At 30.0% G+C, this 21,388-nt stretch overlaps 2 protein-coding genes across 2 annotated transcripts; one reads left to right on the top strand and one right to left on the bottom strand.

The window, feature by feature from the left end:
* Nucleotides 1-392: 392 nt before the first annotated feature.
* Nucleotides 393-3,300, top strand: LOC132739918 (gamma-aminobutyric acid type B receptor subunit 2-like). Its single transcript, XM_060727749.1, has 5 exons — nucleotides 393-505; nucleotides 775-897; nucleotides 1,620-1,766; nucleotides 2,253-2,441; nucleotides 2,967-3,300. The coding sequence occupies exons 1-5, from the start codon at nucleotides 503-505 to the stop codon at nucleotides 3,078-3,080; spliced, it is 576 nt and encodes a 191-aa protein (XP_060583732.1). The 5' UTR covers nucleotides 393-502; the 3' UTR covers nucleotides 3,081-3,300.
* Nucleotides 3,301-6,616: 3,316 nt separating this feature from the next.
* On the bottom strand, nucleotides 6,617-20,537 carry LOC132739917 (gamma-aminobutyric acid type B receptor subunit 1-like). Its single transcript, XM_060727747.1, has 16 exons — nucleotides 20,112-20,537; nucleotides 19,124-19,261; nucleotides 18,632-18,802; nucleotides 16,463-16,564; nucleotides 15,972-16,037; nucleotides 14,580-14,775; nucleotides 13,861-14,007; nucleotides 13,110-13,268; nucleotides 12,304-12,390; nucleotides 11,212-11,362; nucleotides 10,586-10,700; nucleotides 9,096-9,203; nucleotides 8,505-8,627; nucleotides 7,857-8,003; nucleotides 7,365-7,553; nucleotides 6,617-6,818 (listed from the first exon to the last, which is right to left on the bottom strand). The coding sequence occupies exons 1-16, from the start codon at nucleotides 20,364-20,366 to the stop codon at nucleotides 6,696-6,698; spliced, it is 2,277 nt and encodes a 758-aa protein (XP_060583730.1). The 5' UTR covers nucleotides 20,367-20,537; the 3' UTR covers nucleotides 6,617-6,695.
* Between the last annotated feature and the right edge of the window lie 851 nt (nucleotides 20,538-21,388).

Here is a 21,388-nt window from a genome sequence, read left to right as displayed (position 1 = left end):
ATATTGGATGAAAACACGAATATGTATTAGAATTAAGATAAAATTCAATTTGACTACAATTCAGATCTACTGAGTAATTTCTTACATGTAGCGTTAAATACATGCAGATTTCAATCAGAATGGATGAAATACATATAGATTTGTTTGTAATTGTCTAAGCGGGAACTTTTTTCTCATATTTAAAGTTATAAATTTGTTTAGCCCTTACTCTGCTGAACCCTAAAGTAACCAGCGCTCTAATCTGGCTTTATACTGATGGCTAACCAATTCCAAAATCGATTATATGTTAGTTGGTGAAGTCCATTTTAAGACATTTAGCTGCATAAAGGTCAGATAACATTGCTTTTATAATGGTCATCAGAACATATATCTAGGATAGATATCTAACATATTTCAGGCTAGAATATACAGCTTTTGCCTTGGATTCACTATAACTTTCGGAGCATTGTTTTCCAAGACATGGAGAGTTTACCGTATCTTTACTAATAAGAAACCGATTCGAATGGTAAAAACATGAAACTTACTAGATTAAATTATTCGGATGGTAAAAACATGAAACTTACTAGATTAAATGACTCATTCGTTAAATTATGTCATAAATATGTAAATCTCACCGAGAAGTAAATAGGTAATAGATATATAATTGCTGTTTTGCTTATGTAAACTGTGCCATCATAACGTGACCTTTCTAACCCTTTCTTTGTATATATAATTCTTTTTATATAACAATATCATTTCGAAATGCAATACATTGTATAACGTATTTTTTTTCAGCGAATTAAAGACCAACAACTCTTTGCAGTCAATGGTCTTCTTGTTTGTGTAATTCTAGCTGTACTTATAGTGTGGGAATTTATTGGTGCAGAAACGGTACACGTGAAACTCTTGGAGAAGGAGGTGTTTTTTTATATTTATCTTATATTATTGTTTTATCATATTTTGATTATTTACTTTTGAAAAAAATATTTACACTTAGAATTTTCTATAAAAGGGTTTCCTTGAAAATGTATTGAAACAATGCACTTATTATCTATGAAAAGTAGCGAAATATGACTTTTGCTGTAATGTTTACTTGAAAAGTGAAGGAAACCATTGTTGTTGGTATTTCGCATACTCACATCTTTCTTAGAAGTCTTATCTGTGTCTTTATAGGAAAGTTTTGGCAATTACGGTGCGTTATTATTAAAGTGACATTATACTCATATTTTTCAAAGTCAAGTTGAGCTGAATTTACTTTATATTTCTAAAGATTGACTGTCAAAATGGTGTTTGACCAACAGTTGATATTGGAAAATGTTTAGGATAAAATTATAAATCTACCTAAAATTTAAAAAAGACTGCCCCACTCTTTTTATAACCTAAGCGTTATACGTAAATTCTAACGGATATATTTACAGAAATTTCATTTGGATCTGTATGCTATCTATTGTTTATGTGAACTTAATTATTAAATTAAAAGGGATTATGGCAAAATGAAAACATATTTTGATCTTCACCCGTTCACTCACTATATACCCTTGGATGGGCATAATGTCACTTTTACTTGTTTCATAAATTATTAGAAAAGCAATATAAAGGCTATTATTATTAGAAATGCAAAATTGTATTTTCAAAATTAGATATATCATACGTCCGACGGGACAAGTATTCAACCTTTTGTACGGGTATGTCATTCTGAGAAGTCGCAGTATTTTAATTGGACATTACGTGTTATACAAGGAACATTACTGACATTCGGGGCTTTTCTTGCATGGGAAACAAGACGTGTAAGTATTTCTCTGTTCAGTTTTAGTGTTTTGTTGATGTGTTTTTCTGAGGCATTTTAGGTGATATATTGCTTGTTTGTTTGTTTTCAAAGCCTAGAAATGGTAATAAATGTTTCGGTATCAGTTTTGCTTCAGTGATGTTCTACATACTATCTGGTAATTTGATACAAAAGTTTATTTTGATTTACACTTGTATCTGATCATAAGTTTATTTTCACACTTCACTCAAAAAATTGAAAACTTTATCAAAACTTTGGGATTTGTTACAAGAGACGATATTCTAAAGCGTAATATTTAACTATGCGTTAATCTAGTTGTATTCTATTTAAAACAGACCTATTTCTTATTTTACCAACTGAAGAAATACTTGTCTTATACAATGAGTTATTATACAATTTTGTACAGATATGAAAATAGTGATAAGGCCTTAGAATCCGGTAAGAATAAGACAGCAGCATGATCAATGTTTGTAGATGTATATTGTAGATACGACTTGAAGCATTGAACGACTCTCAGAGGATAGGTCTATGTCTCTACAATGTTGTCGTTCTAAGCGCTGTTGGTGTGACATTGACCTTGCTTTTAGAGGACCAGGAAGTACTATTGTACGGTATTACATCCGGGTTTCTAATATTTGGCACCACTACAACACAGCTGATTATTTTTATACCAAAAGTATGTTGTCAGTTAAGTACTTCGTTATGCCATAATGATATTTATAATTATTCTATCCATACTTTTCCCTTACAAAACAGACATTGGCAATCAAATGCATTATGACACAATACATGCTGAATTTTGAAAAGGTCACATGACTTCAAATGTTTCGTCAATAAACCTATTAACGCCATTTTATTTACTTTACTTAATTAAATAGACTTCCAAGCGCATTTGCTTAAAAATGTCTGTCCCAAGATATATATGTTATTATATTTTAAGATCAAAGTTAAAATAAATTCTATTCCGTAGATTACAATCTGCTATATGTACATGTATGTATGTATGTAACATACGCCTTTCAGCAGATATATTGACTGGAAATAATTTGTACTGAATGAACCACACGTGTTTTTAACATAAAGGAATTGTCAATATATTTTATAGATATGACTCTAGGTAAAATTACTAAATAGCTTCGCTTTCTTTTGCTATATGTAAATACTGACGAAGTGTTTCTTTTTCAATATTTTTTTCTTTTAGATCCAAGCAATTGCGAACAAAGTTGAGGTAAGGACTGTATCAACTGTTGCTGCCAGGAATGCTATCCGTGTACAACCCTCAATTTCTGCCTGGAATAACACAATAGATTCATAGAGACCTTCATTGTACCAAGATGACATTTAAATAATCGAAGAATAAAATGATCGATATGATTAAGCAAGATTGCATGTTTACAGCATAGATTTACCAGAGTCAGATCGAATATACTATAATGAGATTGTTATGAACGCATTAACAACCAACTTTTAATGTTATTTATATGTTTACCACCTTATGTTTGTATTATTTGACCTGTAATGAAAGGGTTTCTTAAATCTTACTAATTGTAGTTGTAAATGCTTAAATATTCCATTCTTGATAATTTTGTTCTATAATACAAACAATAAGAATATTTATACACTTTATACCCTGAAAACTAGGCAAGAAATGGGAGGATACCTGGCTGAAGGTTAGGCAATTAATTAATAGTAATCTTGTCTTTCCAGAAATGGAAAACGAACAGATCGAAAGGGCTTATCGAGTAGACAGATAAATGCCCGATTGTTATTCAATTCGATTAATTTAAGGATCGTGAAAACATAATCCAAAATATTGAGACAAAATTTGAAAAGAGGGTCGCATTTCCAGTACGAGGAGATTACACATAACGTGTCCAGTTACAAATGTATGAACTTGGTAAAAAACTAGTACTGGCTAGAAATCATAGACAATATCTGAAACTATTCACAGGGCTTTGACATGTTTGGTTTAATAGAAACTTTGAATGATTTTGAATATAAATTCGCAAACATTCTGGATTGGTATATGTGTTTTGATAATACACGTTTAAATTCTGCTGGCTCTTTACTTAACAGTGGTGCTGTTTTAGTGTATATTAAATCGCACCTGATAAAAACACGAATATGCACCGATTTTACAATTTGTATTGTTTAATATATTAAAAGTGCTTTGTATAGATACATGCAGGATATTACATGCATTTTATACATTGTTTACGTTTCTTCTGAATGGTCATCTATGACAAAAAAATCAGAAAAGAATGGAATTAAATCAATTCAAAGAATATATTGAAATATTACATGACATAATATGTATCCAATGTATCTCATATTTAGGTGGCGATTTCAATGCACGTACGAATAGCACATGATTATTTAGGTGTAATGTTTAATCCCTACAGAAATTAATTATGAATCGAAATTTTTAGAAATCACAAAAATATTGAGAGATAAAAATGCTTTGACTTTAATCGCACCTGTCTTTTGTAAATTGTTAAACTGTTTGCCCAGAAATTGAGAGGGATAGGTTTAGTTCCGGTGCAGGAAGATGATAATTTAAATTATAGGGGAATTTCTTTAATCAAGGTTATCCATAAGATATTTTCTAATATTATATATATTTAGAAAATGGGCAAAGAAGTTTGATAAAGTAGACAGATTTCTAGTCGGAATCAGCTCCGGTTACTCAAGAATTGATTATATTTTTATATTACAAAGTATGATGAAGAAATATATCAAATAACCAGGTGCAAGATTTTATGTTCGTAATGAATATTTAAAAAAAACAAGAATAGATGTGTCAGTACAGAAAATTTATTACATGTTCTTTTATCAATGTAATCAAATTTCCATGAATGTATACAAGTTAGTACTATTTTTTTTAATGTACGAAGCAAGGGGAAGTAACGAGTACGAGCATGTTTAATTTGTATATAAATGAATTATCTCCCTTGCTAAGTAATAAGGGACATCGCGACTATTTCCGATATTATATATATATAATTTTCGCTGTGAAATTTTCTGTTTCTGACTTAAATTCAATTTCAGAATTCTGTACTTATATCGGTATGTCTGTAAATGAGAATAAAAATAATTATTGTATTTATAAATGGCAGTTTATGGAAGTAAAATCTCTGAAAGTCCAAACACAATATTGTGAAGAGTTTATAAGTATACACTGTTCTGTAAACAAACTTTTTGCAAAATGATAACACTTTTATTATTGTAGAAAAATTTTATGTATTTTTTAATTCATAACAGATTTCCCAACCAAAGCAACGTTAAATATTATCACGGTACAGTCAGATTTATACATTGTATAATTTTTGCAACTTGATTAAAACTCAAAATGTGGAAAAAATAAAGAATATTGCTATTTTTGTTCATGACATTACTGATAATTAATATAAATATAAACCATATCAAAGATAAAAATGTGAATTGTAGAAACAGCTTAAATTTATATTACTGCATTGATTATATCGTGTATTTTGGACCTGGGGCATTTATTTACAAAATAGAATTAATGTTGTGGTTGTTTTTGCCTTGTTCATATTTCGTGCACCTTGATTTATCATTTATAAAATTCATACTATTTATGTTTATACATCTTTTAAATGATAATATAAATAATCCAAATAACAAAACAATGTCGGAATCAATCACGTGGTTTTGTGTTCTAAAATAAAGTGATCATTTCTAATACCATTATTCAAAATGTCTTGTAGACGTAATTTGCATGAATAAACTGATCTGCAATCATCACAGATTCCCTGATTAACCTAACATATGTGTTTCAGTTTTAGAAATAATGTAAATCAATGTTTCAGAACACTCTAAATAACAACATATCAGGCCATCATATTGTAGTTTTACAATAAACATGTTTATTATATAATCTATAAATAGCTTTGAAATGCCTCTCCCTGATTGGCTAACAAGCAACTTTTTGTAAAAAATAACAGGTCAATATCAGAGTATATTCACTGTTTTTTTTCCTAAAAATAGATTTTCAGAGTATATTCACCGGTTTTTCTTCTAAAAATAGATTTTCTTGAAATCCCTAAAAGACGCGAGACTTTGACATGGTGTCACGCCAAGTTTGTTGTTATTATTCTGATGGGTGTACATAAGAGTCAAATTAGTCTATTTTAGTTACCGCTTTTCATTTTTAAGAAAAGTAGGGATTAGCATGCCAATGGAAAGGGCCAAATTATGGAAACAGTAGACAAGCTAAAAAATAATGATTTCCGTCGTATGCAATGGCAGATGTGATAAGCCATATAAAAGCTATTTATAGATTATATAATAAAACAGATATGAACTTTTTAGCTGTTGAATATGATGTGATATGTACTGAAAAATTAATTTTTCCAGTACATATCACATCATATTCAACAGCTAAAAAGTCCATATTTGTATAATATTAAAACATTGTGATAATAATGTTTTGTATATATTTACATAACAATATACACTATACGTTATCATGTAAATTTGCTGTTATTATGTCATCATGCGGTTATAAGCTGTATTGTATTTGAATAAAATGAATTATATAGTTATGCACGTTTTTGTTTCAGTTTCTGATTCTTTTTATATCAAAAGAATCGACCCTGAGAATGTATTTCAGCCATCAAAAACTATCGAATTATCAACAGAAAAAGTATACATACGTTATTAAAAATATTTATTTCAGAGTTTTGTTTCGATATGTACGTAAACACGACTTTGTATAGTAATTAAAACGAATAATGGCGACTGCTTAGCTTCAATAAGTTCATGATTAAGACGTGCATTGATTACAAAATTTAGGTAACCAGCAAAATATACTGGCGTTAAACAAAGAATATTCACGTAAACTAATTTTAAAACTGTAATGTTTGCACATAATGAAACAATTCACAATATGTAAATGATGAAGATATTGTCATTTTTCCAGTGATGTAGAACACACTGCTTTAGATTCAGTTCTAACAGTTCCTATTGTCATGTTGTTCAGTCCTGTTGTAACCTGGTCACTGCTAGATATCTTGTTTCTCACAGCTTGAATCTGTTAAATTCAAAATTACAATCGTTTCTTAGAAAAAGATACTCATGCAAGTAATAATACAATACATGAACAACAGTTTAGCACAAGGTACGTGATGTTGTACATGAAACAAAATAAGATCATATAATAATTGTATCAATTGTTTGCTTTGCTTTAGAATGGAACTGTGATCGTAATGACTAAAATATATATCTTTTTAGTCATACTTGCATTGAAATATAAATCTGGTCTTTTTAACTATAATTCAGTAATGCTTTGAAGTAAAGAAAACATTCACGTTAAGTTAGATAATAAATAAAAGACATATGATGATTAGTAAACTTGAGTAAATGAAGATCATTATGTAAAATATAGCATTAAATGAAGGATAAGGCAACTAGTATTTAAATAAAATGTAATACTATAAATATTTTACATATAGATAGAAACGAATCAATTTCTAATAATATAAATCCATAAAGAACGCTCAAAAAAATGAAATGGTGCAGACTCTGTTTAACTGAGCCTGTTCGTGTATGGTACTTATTTCGGCCGGTGATATATTACCTTTGGTATAAAGATAACAAGCTGTGTAAGAGTTGTTCCGAGGATGAGGCACCCTGATGTAACACCATACAATACAACTTCTTTGTCTTCTAACACCAATGACAACATTACACCGACAGCACTTAGAACAACAACATTGTACACACAAAGTCCTATTTGGTGGGAATCATTGAGTGCTTGTATTTTTACCTGAGAAGTGTATATAATAATTACTTCATAAAACAATACAGTCTTTTTACTGTGCACATGTGATGTGGTCGAATTGCCAAAAACATTTTGTCATGTTATTCCTGACATTGGTTTACAAAGAAGATACGTGGTATTGTTAAATGAAATGTTACAAGAAAAATCATACATTTTGACGGATCAGATCACTTAAAATATTTATCAAGTTAAATCACCTAATACTTGCAATGACTTTAATGTCAAAATAATCTCAAAAGAACTGCGCTACATTTTACATCATTGAATGAAGAAACAACACACACTAACATGTCTGGTCTCCCATGCTAAAAACGCTCCGAACGTCAACAAAACTCCCTCGATTATGTATAGTGTCCATCCAAAGTACATGGAGTAATCCGATTTACAAGTGCGTACGTACGGACGAACTTCGGCATCGTTACCGTTCAAATATATCTACAAGGTACAATTTCTACTTAGATAAATCATATATGGTCTTAAAACTTAATTTATCACATGAGGTTCTGCAATTTTGAAGTATTTTGAATAATATATTCGAGGTGAAATAATTCCTGCATATTGTCGTTTGAAAATGAAAACTATTGACACAATTTTTATGGTGATATGTGAGATGAGATATGCAGAGATAATTAATGTAGGTATCAAGTTCTACACACACACACTAGTAAAATATAATTTTTGATTTGCATCAATAAGTTTCATTAAGCAGAAAGGATATGTGTTCATAAGTCTTAAAATTTTACCTGTTGCAGCAGAAATAGATAGAGAATGCATGCAAGGCAATCATCATTTAAATGTTACAGAAGCAGAAGAAATGTTTGTACAATACTATTGTTAAACTGTAAAGATTTTAAGTGAAATATTCATTTTTTTGTAATTGATAAATCTTTGGGATTTGTTTCTATAAACCCTTACATTTACTATCGTAATATTTACCTCTTTCTCCAAGTATTTTGTTTCTATTGTATATGGTCCTACAGCTTCACAAACAGCTATAACAACAACTACTGTCATCACCATAGCAACGACAATAGCGTAAAGTTGACTGTCTTTGATTGTCTATATCAATGATAAATACAGTGTTATAGTTAGACATATATATAACACATAGGATTTTTTCATGGAATGCCAATTTATAAAATGTTTATATCTTTCGTAAGATTACAATACATTGAATATTTTGAATTGTAAATAGAAAATATACATGTGTGGTGTACTAGTATTGTCATAAATTTAATAAACCTATCTTCATAATGTATGGATATCAAGCTTTTGTTATGTGAGTTTTATTTGATGAAGTCTTCATTATTAAGTCATAATCATTATTTATAATAATTTTGTATAATCATAACAGTTAATGTATATAGTTTTACAATACGGTAATTTTCTATAAGATTAATTCAAAAATTGGAATTTACCATTTTATATGTATATACATGTATTTTACATTTAAACCTTCTTTATGTGGCACGATTATTTATAGAGCAAAAATGTTAGAAATATTTTTTTATTTAATTCCTTACTTACAAATCTTAAAAGTTTTTTATTTGTAAATATTCTGTATACTCTCCATGTCTTTGAAAACATTGCACCAAATGATGTCGTGAAACCCATGCCGAAGAAAAATATTCGAATCTGTAACAAAAATAGGAAAACATGACGTATATATGTACGTAATTATTTTATGATATTGTTTGATTAAATGTGACAAAGAAATACACAACACCGAGGGCCTCCTAGCGTTACATCTACATACTCGTATCTGTCAGTCCGCAAACACATCGAGGACCGAAGCCAGTTACTTCTGAAGTACTTCCATTTTTTTCAGCTGACTTGGAAGTAACTATAATGCTATGTGGTCTCTAAGTTGTGTGTATAATTTCTATTATTACCCTTCCAGATTTTTTCCGCCTTTTTGATTGGATATTGATCACCCGAAAGAAATTGATATAACCGAGCCAGACGGGTAATATACACACTAAATTTCCCCGTTTGGTACCCAACGTTGTAAACAACATGCGCTGAGGTGATGCGCGCACGGTTCGATTTTACGCGGTGTAAATTCCGATTTAAAAACACTTTTTAACTGTCAAATGATCAATATTTACCAAAGTAGAGTAATGATACATATAACCATCAGTATCGAAAACAAATATGACCTTGTGAAAGCTTGATATTAATTACAAAAAAGTGCGTTCAATAGACTACTCCTTTTCTATTGTTTACTTTCGTAAGATACGGGAAAAATACGTCATGTATTTCTGCCAAGATAAAATATCACCCTCGCCTGACGGCTCGGGTGATATAAAATCTTACAGTATATATCCACATATATCACTACAAACCAAAATAACATAATATATTATACGGCACAAATCAGGGTCATATAAACTTTTCTTTGCGGTTATACCTTTCAAAATTGTAGCAGTTCAATCATTATACCTTTATTTGTCGGATTAGTAACGTCGTCGTGAATATTATTAAAATGCTCACTGACATTTATATCAGTTGAGCTTCGTTTACATTGTGATCCTGTTGTTATTCCTAGGACAGTTGGAGCGATTAAGCGGTTCCACCAAGGTGGACTTAGGTCAGTAATGTAGTATGTTGCTTCCAGTTACGATACGTTATGATGGGACCTCTTACATTGTTTATTCAGGTAGGGTGAGTTTTTCTAATGTTCTGTCAATGCCTACTATATGTGCAAACGGTAGCAATTTAGAATCCCTCAATCAATTGCAGTTATCAAAATAATAAAGATACAACGGCGACAGAATATGATAGGACAGTATGTAAGCACTTTTTGATGTAGCGAAAGTAAGCATGGAGGAGAACTTTGACATTGCTTCACAACTGATAATACTGTTCAAACACCGGACGGAGTGGTATAGGAAAAATTTAATTTAAATTTTGTTTTAAATTGGTAAGAGAAAATAACAATTTCAATCATCGAAGAATGTTGGCGTTTGGTTCTATTATGAAATGATGTGGCCAGAACAGTCTTTTTAACAACTTACCTTACATATGACGTCATTCGTTACTTCAATAGTTCTAAAGAAAACGGTACTGTAGCACAGCAAACATCCGAATAAAAGAACATTGTTGATATTCGGTGACGAGAGTTTAACATAACTGCAGATAAAAAGGCAAATATATCCTGTGTTATTTCATGAATTAGTGAGTGGATAATCAAGCTAAAAGCAACGATCAAATAGAAGAGAGATGTTCGTTGCCGCAAAGAAGGTTATTTACTGTAGCCGAACAATTTATATAAGTGCAAAATCCTTGTCAAATATTTCTGCATTTAGCAAAAAAAAGTAGACACTTTTCTTAGTCCGTATGTGCATGCTGGGCTATCCACAATAGACATTCTGAACAGATCCTCATTCAATGAACTACATTCTAATCTTGAGATTCTTACAGAATAACATGAGTTTTTGAATCCTTTATTGTTTCTATGTCTGTTGTAACTGAAGTGTTGTATTTCTTATAGCATGAAATACCACGGTCTGTCAACAAATTACATTTGTTTCTACTACATCAATTAAACTCATCAATTAAATGTATAAACCATTTAAAGAATAAAACTTGGTTCATTATATTCGAAGCTAATTCTTGATGATACGCATTAAAAAAAATATACCTATTCTTTTTGTGGATGATATTGAACACAAAGAAACCCAAAGTCAGACAATTACCACACACAGCCAACGCAGTCATAGAATAGTAAAGAACAGACGGGATTCGGATTTCTTCGTACGTTACCAAAGTAGAGTCACGTGGAACTTCGCCGTCTGCAGCATATAAATGTATTATAAAATAAATAAATAAATATCTATTATCTAGCAAAATGCTGTGAAATATTATGTTATCAATTTTATTGAAACTGTCAGGAAGGGGAAGGAAATCAGTTAAATACATTAGATGTTACAAAGTAAAGACTACATAATTATGAATACCAGGCAAACAATCTTATAATAACGTTTCTGCACTGATGAGATACAAATTCTCTGTTACATGTTATCTGTCAGTGATCACATTGTATGCATGAATGACACATGAAATGTCTATCTATTTCTGCCAATGTTTTCAAAGATTTTGAATTAAAACTTAAAAATCATGATGGTTGAAAAAGCAAGCAAAATATACATTGATTGATGCATGCTTTCTTATTTTTTTTATATTTCTTACATTTTTTATTTAAATAGTTATAAATCGTAACTGTTGCTATGCAACCACTACAGAATTTTCATCATTAAATGGAATTCAATAATAAGGATAAAATGTGATGTAGATTTCTCCACATGTTCTATCATCTATACACTTTATTTTTACAAATTGATTGAAGTTTTATGTGTTATTTTTATTTATAATAGTTTGTGGAGTCAGATGTAGCAATCTGTCAAACATCAATGAAATGAGAAGATTGATATATGTTACTAATTATGAGGTTACACAAGGGAAATACGTAATAATTATCGCTCGAAAAGTCTCAATTTTTTAAGTTAGTGTCATGCGTAAATTTGCTAAGTTCACGAAATCCGACATGAAGTCAATTACGTACAATAAATTGTCGTTTATATCGACGTGCATTACACAACCGCAAGTGATGTTGTAAAACTCGCCATGTGCACATATTATAACATAGTATTATAGATCTATATAATATATGAAATGGCAACATATGTCAGGTCATACATGTACAACATATCATGTCTTTTAATACACTTCTCACCTTTCCATTTTAAATAATCTGGATATATATCTATCAACTCTTGATCAGCTTTACGTCTATATAATCCAACATGTGCTCGTTTGCCGTCTGTAATATGATATGAAAATTGTATGTAAAAAGCGGGTTAGATTTCTTAGCTATAAATTGTATGGTAATACTGAATGAATGTAAACAATTATTTTCTGAAACAAAATAACACGTTTAAGTATCATCTTTTTTTTTTGATATCACCAAGAAAACAAGTCGAACTTAAAAAATAAAGAACACTTACGATCTAAACTTTATTCATATCTTATACAGACTATCAAATTCAATTAATGATAGAATAATATTCTTATAAAAAGATCCGTGTCGAAGAAAGTTTCAAAGCTAACACTCAGATCTCATGTACTTTATTGGTCAGAAATCGACAAACATGTACACCAGCTGATAAAAAGTCTGAGATTTGAGACAGAGTTTAGAACAAATGTAAAGTATAGCCTCCAGGCCTTGTGGTGACTCATTTTGAACGCTGTTGTGCGTCGTGTTGTGGCTAGCGACAGCACGACAAAGTACCAAACGGCGCCTGGTCACACGGTCCTCTTGTCGTCCTGCCGCTAACGATACATGCCAAACGGCCCGTTAACGTGCGGCGTGTTATCGAGATGTCACTTTGTCTTTCGGTTTATAAACCAAGCAACAGGGTGACATCGCCATAACGTGCCGCACGACAACGCGCTGACAAGACGAAAAGGCGATAACAATATAACGCGCAAAGTGTACCAGATCAGCCACTATTAGCCTGGTGTTATCCTGAATGTTATTACCTTGAATGCGATCAATTCTTATAAGTCTGTCTGGATCTCCCATTCTAAAAACGACATCTCCACTTACACCAGTATATACTGTATGTTCCATACAATCAAGTATCTTGTCATTTATATATCCATCAGCGTATGTGAAATTTTCTAGAGATTTAGACATCCCTGTTTGATCAAAAATTGAATTTAAATGTAACAAAATGTAACAAAAACTTTTAAGAGACACACATTTGACAGTTTCTCTCAGGAACAGAAATATAAGGGTTAAAATCTTGATGATTTAATTTAGATATCATCTGCTAATATTCCTTGTAAATTTCACGATTATCTAGTGTAAAACAATTTGTCTGACGATGATATTTATTATTATATGAATTGTAAGAAACGATTCTACTTTTATTATTCTTACTTGTTAATATGAAATATGACTTAGAATATCCTAAGAATTTCCAGACAGGCATATTTGAAAACTTGTTGATTGAGCTCGTTCAAAGAAAGTTGGAAGGTGCAAGGTACAGTCCACGCCCCTTAGCACCGGCTTAAGCAAAATATTTGTTTTCCAATCCAGTCTAAATTACTGTGTAGTGAAGTATTTCCAAATGTTATTTTATGTACAATTCATTGAATAAGTGAAGTTTAAACTAAGCAGAATACAACATGAAACATCAAATGGTAAATCTTTGAATTTAGAAGCATCCAAAGATTATTTTTATGGATAAATCAAGACAAGTATATTTCCCTCTACGTATTTACATACCACTTTTGATCATATTCTGGTCCGCACAATGTAAAGCCGAAGCAGCTACCCAAATGGTATCATAACAGAGCGGGGCTATAACATCATACATTTGTGTTTCCCTGCTATATTCTGTACTGTTGATATAAGCATTATCAAATTCGCTCACTGAATAATTGAAGTATCAGTTAATTAAAAAGGTTTAATTCATTGTAATTTTAACATCATAATTTTTCATAGGAGTTCAGTATAATGTAAAATATCCAAGAGTATTAACATTTGACCAATATTACCAGTCCTCATTACACGCAAAATAGTAATTTTTGAACTCCGTTAGTTTTACAATTTACAAACAAATACATGAAGTTTCATGTTAAACGTGTTTTTGACATTTTGTTATTTGCTCACCTTTACTTCATGTCTTATTAAGTGAAGGTATCTTAACTGTAATTAATACTGTCTCTTAATTTTTATTGATAACATTCACCGTCGAAATTGGATAACTGGGAAAGTAATATCGAAAGAAGAGAAAAATTTATGTGAAGAAATCTGAGAACTGGTATTCTAAGATTGTTCCATATCAAATTTTAATGGGAATCCAGAGAAATGATCGTGCTCTTTAACCAGATAATTATACCAAAAATCATTACGCAAATTCAATATATCTCAAATGAAGTTTTAAAGAATACAATTAATAAGAAAGATCAACATGAATAAAATAAAATAGAATTAAAGTAAACCTGTGATGTTTGCGATGCCACGAATATCAACCGGGTTTCTGTTCACATTTACCGTTAAAAATATTCCTTCAACAACAAGTTTCATTTGACTTTCTGTGCAACCATGCCTGTCAAGTTTCTGTTTCCAAAACGTGCTTGTAAAAAAACTTGGAAACATCCAAACAATCTTTGGTCCATACAAACCAATCTTGTACGCCTTTGATGGACAATGGCATAATAACATTGAATATTCTTTTAAAAAATTAATATAAAACTCAAATTTCAAGTACATTGTAGCGATTATTATATATTTTTTAAGTTACTTTATCGCTTATACATAAATTTATGATATTGCACAGTTATGTTTTATCTTTTATACGCGTTCATTTTCAGAACATATATAAGTGATATACGTGTATTAAGAAAGGTCGATGTAAAATATTTCGAGTGCCTAATAGTATAATAAGTCTTGAATTAGACAAAAGATAAAGATTTACAATATATGAAAATAGATATATATTAAAGCATTGGAGCAAGTATATATCTGGTATTATAATAAGAAAGATATATCGTTCAATATTATAAAATAGATATTTCTTGCATATCAGACAGGATTATCTACCGTTTACACCGGTGCTAGAAAACTCTATCTTACACCCCCATGTAAGACAAGTCGCGTGTTATAAATGACGTCATTGACGCGAGCCTTTTATGAATGAATTGCGTTCTTAGGATGACGTCACTTAACCGTTATGAATGAACTACTATCAGTAAAAAGTGCGTTATTAAAATATCCGTTTTTGTAATTTCTGTTTGAAAATAATTGATATGTTATATGCAAGAAAAAGAATCAAACACCGGCTGTCGGTACAGACAGGAATATCTAGCTCTCGGGTGACTGTTTACGGCGGAAACTCGGCAGAGCCTCGTTACCGCCGTAAACAGTCGCCCTCGAGCTAGATATTCCGGTCTGTACCGGCAGCCAGTGTAAGATTCTTATAATCTTACACTTCTAGTGGGGAAAATAGATATATTTGACATATAAATAGAGAAATAGATATATCTTACACTCTTAGAAAATAGATGTATCTTACACTTTTAGTAAATGATGCAAATAAATATATCTTACACTAAATAAATATATCTTACACTAAATAGATATATCTTTCACTTTTAGAAAATAAAGAAAATAGATATATCTTACACTTTTAAAAAGTAATGCAAATAAATAAATCTTACACTTAAAAAAATATATCTTACACTTAAAAAATAAAGAAAATAGATATATCTTACACTTCTAAAAAAAGCAAATAAATATACCTTACACTGAATAAATATATCTTAAACTTGAAAAAATAAAGAAAATAAATATATCTTACACTTAGAAAAATAAAGAAAATAGATATATCTTACAGCACAGAGTACATCCCTAGCTTTGTCCTCATACATTGCTCCAATAATAATTCTTGCATCTCGATCCTTCAGGTAAAGAAGGTAGTCTAAACTTTACAACTTTTAAAATGGATTGGTCTACAATTGGCATATTTTCAAAACTATTTCAATGATAAAAACTAAAAAATGTATCATTTGGATATTTTCATTAAAATGTTTTTCAAACAAAATGTCGATGAATTCAGAGTGATTTTGTATGAACATTAATATGACGATTAATTCTTTTTTTGTTCGGTGAAACTAAAAATATATATACTCTGATTTTGTATAAATGCCAAAATTGATCTACATCATCTGTAATAAATAAATTTCATTTATTCACATCATACACATATGATTAAACATACAAAGCACAGCTGTATGGTAAAAATGCACAGACAACTTGAACTATTTACGTTTACTACCGATCATTGATTGTTGCATTAAAATATTTTTGGATTACAATAGTTTACCTTTAAATTTTTTACACGTGCGGTTGGATCTGCTGTAAATATTTCTTGCGACAGAATAGTTATATCCGTGTCAATAATTCGTTTAACAAAGTCATCAATAATCTAAAATTAGAAATTAAAACAGGAGGTCTATAACACTAAGCATTTTGTAATACAAATTTATACAGAAAATATCTTTAGGTACTTCGTCAGCAGATCTTAGCAATTGAAAAACGGGATCCCGAAAGACACCCGAAACGTCAAAATTTTGGTTCGATTGAGCTTGTTCATGGACGGTTGTAGTAAATGCAAAAGTACAAGAACAGAACAAATACTTTATTCTTGACTTTTACAATACTACATAATCATTTTACATATGCCTAAAGAGTACAAATCATTATTTAGAATTACTATCGAAAAATCAAGCACATTATTACTAATTCATATTTTTAGAGAATGAAAAGTAATAGTAGTTCTATGAGAGAGTGCAAATTTAAAATAATTAGCAAGTTATTGTTTTTTCTTGAGAATATTTTATACCGTATTTGTATCTAACATTCTTTTAATTAAATTACACGAGGTTTAAACGAAATAGTAACTTTAATTTATTTTTGTATATATTAGTATTAGAACATGAACACATCACATAAATATGAAATGATATTCATCTTCTAGGTAACGTGTATTACAAAACGTACTCTTAACTTAATAACAAAAAAGAATTCAACATCTGCAGATGTGTTCAAAATCATTGAAATCCTAACACCATACATTTTAGTTTTGATCTGGGCATTGTTTAATTAATCAAAATTACGATTTTGCAGTTATCATATTGAATTGTAAATATAATGCAAATGTCAATCTGAATAATTTATAGCAGAAATATTTGTATGTAGTTTTCTACCATAATGCAACATTGAAGCAATTTTAATTTCCTTAAAAGCTCGTTTCCTATCAAAGAAATGTTTTACTAAATTTAAGTAAAGTGATATATATCTAAGAAAAAAAATTGCCTAATTGCCTAAAGGGAACGGATGAGAATAAAAGACTCTTAAAGAAGAATGGGTGAGCAATATGGTTGTCTGCAATACATTATAGTTTAAGATTTACTTAGTAAGAGAATAAATATTATACTGATAAAAGTGATAAAATGAAAGACCAAAATAAATTTTGAAATCCGCAAAAGTGTCCATATCATGGTGGTCATAGAACCTTCAAGGTGACACAATTTGACATTCCATGACTTACCAAGTAAAATAATGTATGTGTCCGAAATGAGAAAACAATGGGCGTCGGGTCTGAATAAAAAGGAATTTTGAAAGACGATCAGAGTTTGTGAAGAAATGATAGGCAGTTTCAATTTGACCACAATGAAAAAGAGGGTTTAGATAATCGTTATTGATGAGATGGTGAATGACCTTTAGAATTTACTACATTAAAATAAATTTGTGATTGAGTCTTGTTGTTGGTGATGCAATTTTGTTAATTTTGGACTGACAGATGATAACTGTATCAGAAATACTCTTTCTGTTCAATAACATAAATATTTAAATGCAAAAAAGAGGTTATGTTGAATACAGGTATGATCATAAGAGTTCTGATGGAATGGAAGTCAATGATTTTGATGAAATTGAAGAGGTAGTTAAGTTGCATCTGTTTGGTGAATGTCTTCATTGGAAACCTCATAGGTTTGAGGCTAATTAACTGATACAAGACACGATTTTCGCAAAGAAATTATAGGTCCTTATTTAATAATTATGGAATAATGTTGTGTCTCATGGTACTCAGTTCATATGACAATGCTTTGATGGTAATTAAAAATATCAATTAAAATAAAAGCACGATTCTTTACGAAAACGTGCATTATTTCAAATGAACTTCATTTGAGGACGTGCGTAAATAAGCTGAAAAATAAAATAGATATATTCAGATCGAAGATTCAGATGTAACATAATTTGATCTCCTTCAATTGCCTGAAATAATGACATATAGCCTGATCTCTTTCAATTAATTTTATCTCGTACATACTTTTATATCTATCAGGAAGCAAATGCAAGAATAATTGTAACCAATGTACACTTACTGAGGAAACAAAGTGTAATCTATGTACATGTAATGAGACAAACAGATTGTAATCTATGACACTTACTGAGTAGATAAGTTTTATTTTTGTAATCTTTTCACACTTACTGAGGAGAAAAATTGTAATGCTTGATTTATAGTTGCCACTTTCTTCCAGTTAAATTGTCTCATCAGTGCAATCCTGACTGGGTTGTGTTTATGATCGGGAACGGTCAGGCGGTAAAAGTTTGGAAACTGTGTGCGATCAGCTAGTACAGGTGACACTGATCCATATGATAACTAATATAAATAGAAATGATACTATCTATAATAGTTTAGAAATTATAAAAATACAAAATACAACTGGAAACAACAATAACAATTATTATTATAAGGGAGTCTTATTTTTGGTTTAAAATTATTTTATAATACCTCACCCAATACTGCAATCAACAAAGTTTGATTTGGTTAAAAGACAAAAATGTTTCCAAACATGTTCACATAATATTACACAAAAAGCAGCAATCTACTAAAATAACCATAAATGTGACAAATTACTTACATAAGATTCTAAACTTATTTCATAAAACTGAAAAAAATGACAATTGTTTCTCATCGTACCTGTGTAAGATTCCAGAGATGTGTCATCTGTGCGGTTGCTTCAGAAACAATGGAGCAACCGTCGCCGATTAGCAGTATATACGGATTTTGACTGCATATTTTACCATATAACTGGTAAAGAGCTATACCAGGGTTACACTGTAAAAATGCCATACTGTACGTCATTTATAACGTGAATGAGATTTTTGTTTTAAACAAATTTGAATAAATAATTTCACATATGAGTTCTAAATTAATAGGCCTATTTTAAAGTCATAACATACGTTTTGAAAAACAATGAACAGAAGGAAGCAATATCACTCATTATAATTTGTCAGCTAACTACCTTTACAAGACACAATGCCATTTATCATCTCTTTTTAAAAGGATATCTTACTCTGTTGCTTCAATAAGGTAGTTTAATACCAATTAATTTGGAACATTCATTTAAATTAGATAAAAATGTTTATCAAGCTCAATTTAACACTATGAGCTGACAAAATTGATTAATCATTATTTATAATTTAATATGTTTACTTTAAATGTTAAAAGGTACATCACTATTAAAATCATAACATGAATAAATAAATAAATGATCGTATGACGTTCAGGTTTATTTTGTAATTATTAAGTCACACCGAATCTAGGAACCTATTTAATTCAATCATCATAAGTCTAACAATCAAATCTTTGTCTTTGAAGATCTATTTGAAGTACGAGATATTCCTATTCGTATGAAAAAATCATGATTGAAGTCTTAAAGGTTACCAAAATCGGAAAAAAGTAAATATTGAAGACTAGGTCTGATCACTGTTCATGGCGGTTGTATCTAGAAGATTGCCGGTCCCACATTCAGCACCAGTTTAATCAGATTTAATTGGTTTAGTTAAAAAATGTTATCAATTGAGAATTAAAAAACATTTTATCGGCAAAACAAATGTTGATATAAATTGCTAACTTTTGAAATTGGTTAATGAACTGTTATATCTTATTTTAATTAAAATCTTACCTTTGTGTCTATGTAATCAAAGTCTATCTCGTAATTTTGAAGAATATCTTCACGCGCATTGACATGTTTGACTGCCATGTTGATTGCCTGAAGACACGGTCTACCGCCGCTCCATCCACCGGACATTGGCAACAATCCTAGAAATCTCAGTTCCTTTGATTCTGTATACTTCATTGAATTATCTATTGTATACAGTATTATTCCAATAATTAAAACCGATCTTATTGCAAATGCATCAGTCGAAAACACAACCATTGTTGTTGGTAATCACTTCATCATATAATTCACATAAAATTCTTGTTTCATCTATTTTATTGAAGACTCATTTTTCATCATGTACTTACAAGTTGACAGTAGTAAAGAATGAATAAAGCCTCGGTCAGATTATTGAAAATTTCCATAGGAACAAAAACAAAATATACGAGTTTCGTCTACAGATAACAACAATAATTGAGCTCTGAAACAGGGAAATTTGATTCGTAATGTGAGAAAAACACTAATATTAGAGGTATCTCTTATGTATAATAAACGGCCAACAGTTATTGATTCTTTTAAGGAATATATCCCTATGAGATATTGTCATTTTAGATTATCAGTGAAATGACATCCTATAGGGGTTAACGATTATAAAATGTTCACGCATCACTTAGTATAATTAAAGAAAAAATAACTGATTAAAGGTAACGTTATATTAACAAAAGTTCTTGTATAAAATCAGTTCACTGTATTTATGCATTAAAGGAGTAAACGCCATTGATGTATGTTTGACCAATGGTCTCCACGGATTCCGTCGTTATAGCTTACATTGTTACAACAATGATGACAATATAATGTATATAATATTAAAAAAAATGATTTGAAAGACTATCCACTTCTCAATTTACGGAAACTCTGATTAAGGTAAATGTATATATTAATGTTCTATGAATAAACAGTAAACAATTATGATTTTCATTGGTCTCTATATATGATAACAACAATAATGTTTTTTTTTTGTATTGGTTTCAATATATATGATTACAATATAATACAATCTACTAAACCTGATCAACTTCCTGTCTTTATGGCAGCTTGGAAAATGAACATTAATATTATGAAACGTATATGTATTATGACGTTGAATATTAATAATGATCAAACATTATATTACCGGAGAATTACAGTAGAAATTAACAAAATACATCATTAAAATACGAAAATCTTGAACATTTTAGATCATTCATCGTAAAAAAACATTTATCGGATAACAGATAAACAGATTTTAACTGGAAAATATC

This window comes from Ruditapes philippinarum, unplaced genomic scaffold, assembly GCF_026571515.1.
Source record: "Ruditapes philippinarum isolate M1 unplaced genomic scaffold, ASM2657151v2 ctg1040_1_1_1_1, whole genome shotgun sequence".
Classification (NCBI taxonomy): domain Eukaryota; kingdom Metazoa; phylum Mollusca; class Bivalvia; order Venerida; family Veneridae; genus Ruditapes; species Ruditapes philippinarum.
Note: the sequence above shows the minus strand (reverse complement) of the source record. Positions and strands in the feature narration are given on the sequence as shown.

Excerpts from the sequence above, each read along its gene's own strand:
- LOC132739918 (XM_060727749.1), top strand. Across the intron at positions 1,767-2,252 it reads TTGCATGGGAAACAAGACGT|ATACGACTTGAAGCATTGAA; the intron begins GTAAGTATTTCT and ends TGTATATTGTAG. Across the intron at positions 2,442-2,966 it reads TGATTATTTTTATACCAAAA|ATCCAAGCAATTGCGAACAA; the intron begins GTATGTTGTCAG and ends TTTTTCTTTTAG.
- LOC132739917 (XM_060727747.1), bottom strand. The coding sequence starts at position 20,366 with ATGGTTGTGTTTTCGACTGATGCATTTGCAATAAGATCGGTTTTAATT. Across the intron at positions 18,803-19,123 it reads ATCTCTGGAATCTTACACAG|TTATCATATGGATCAGTGTC; the intron begins GTACGATGAGAA and ends TATTTATATTAG. Across the intron at positions 7,554-7,856 it reads TAGCATGGGAGACCAGACAT|GTAAAAATACAAGCACTCAA; the intron begins GTTAGTGTGTGT and ends TACACTTCTCAG.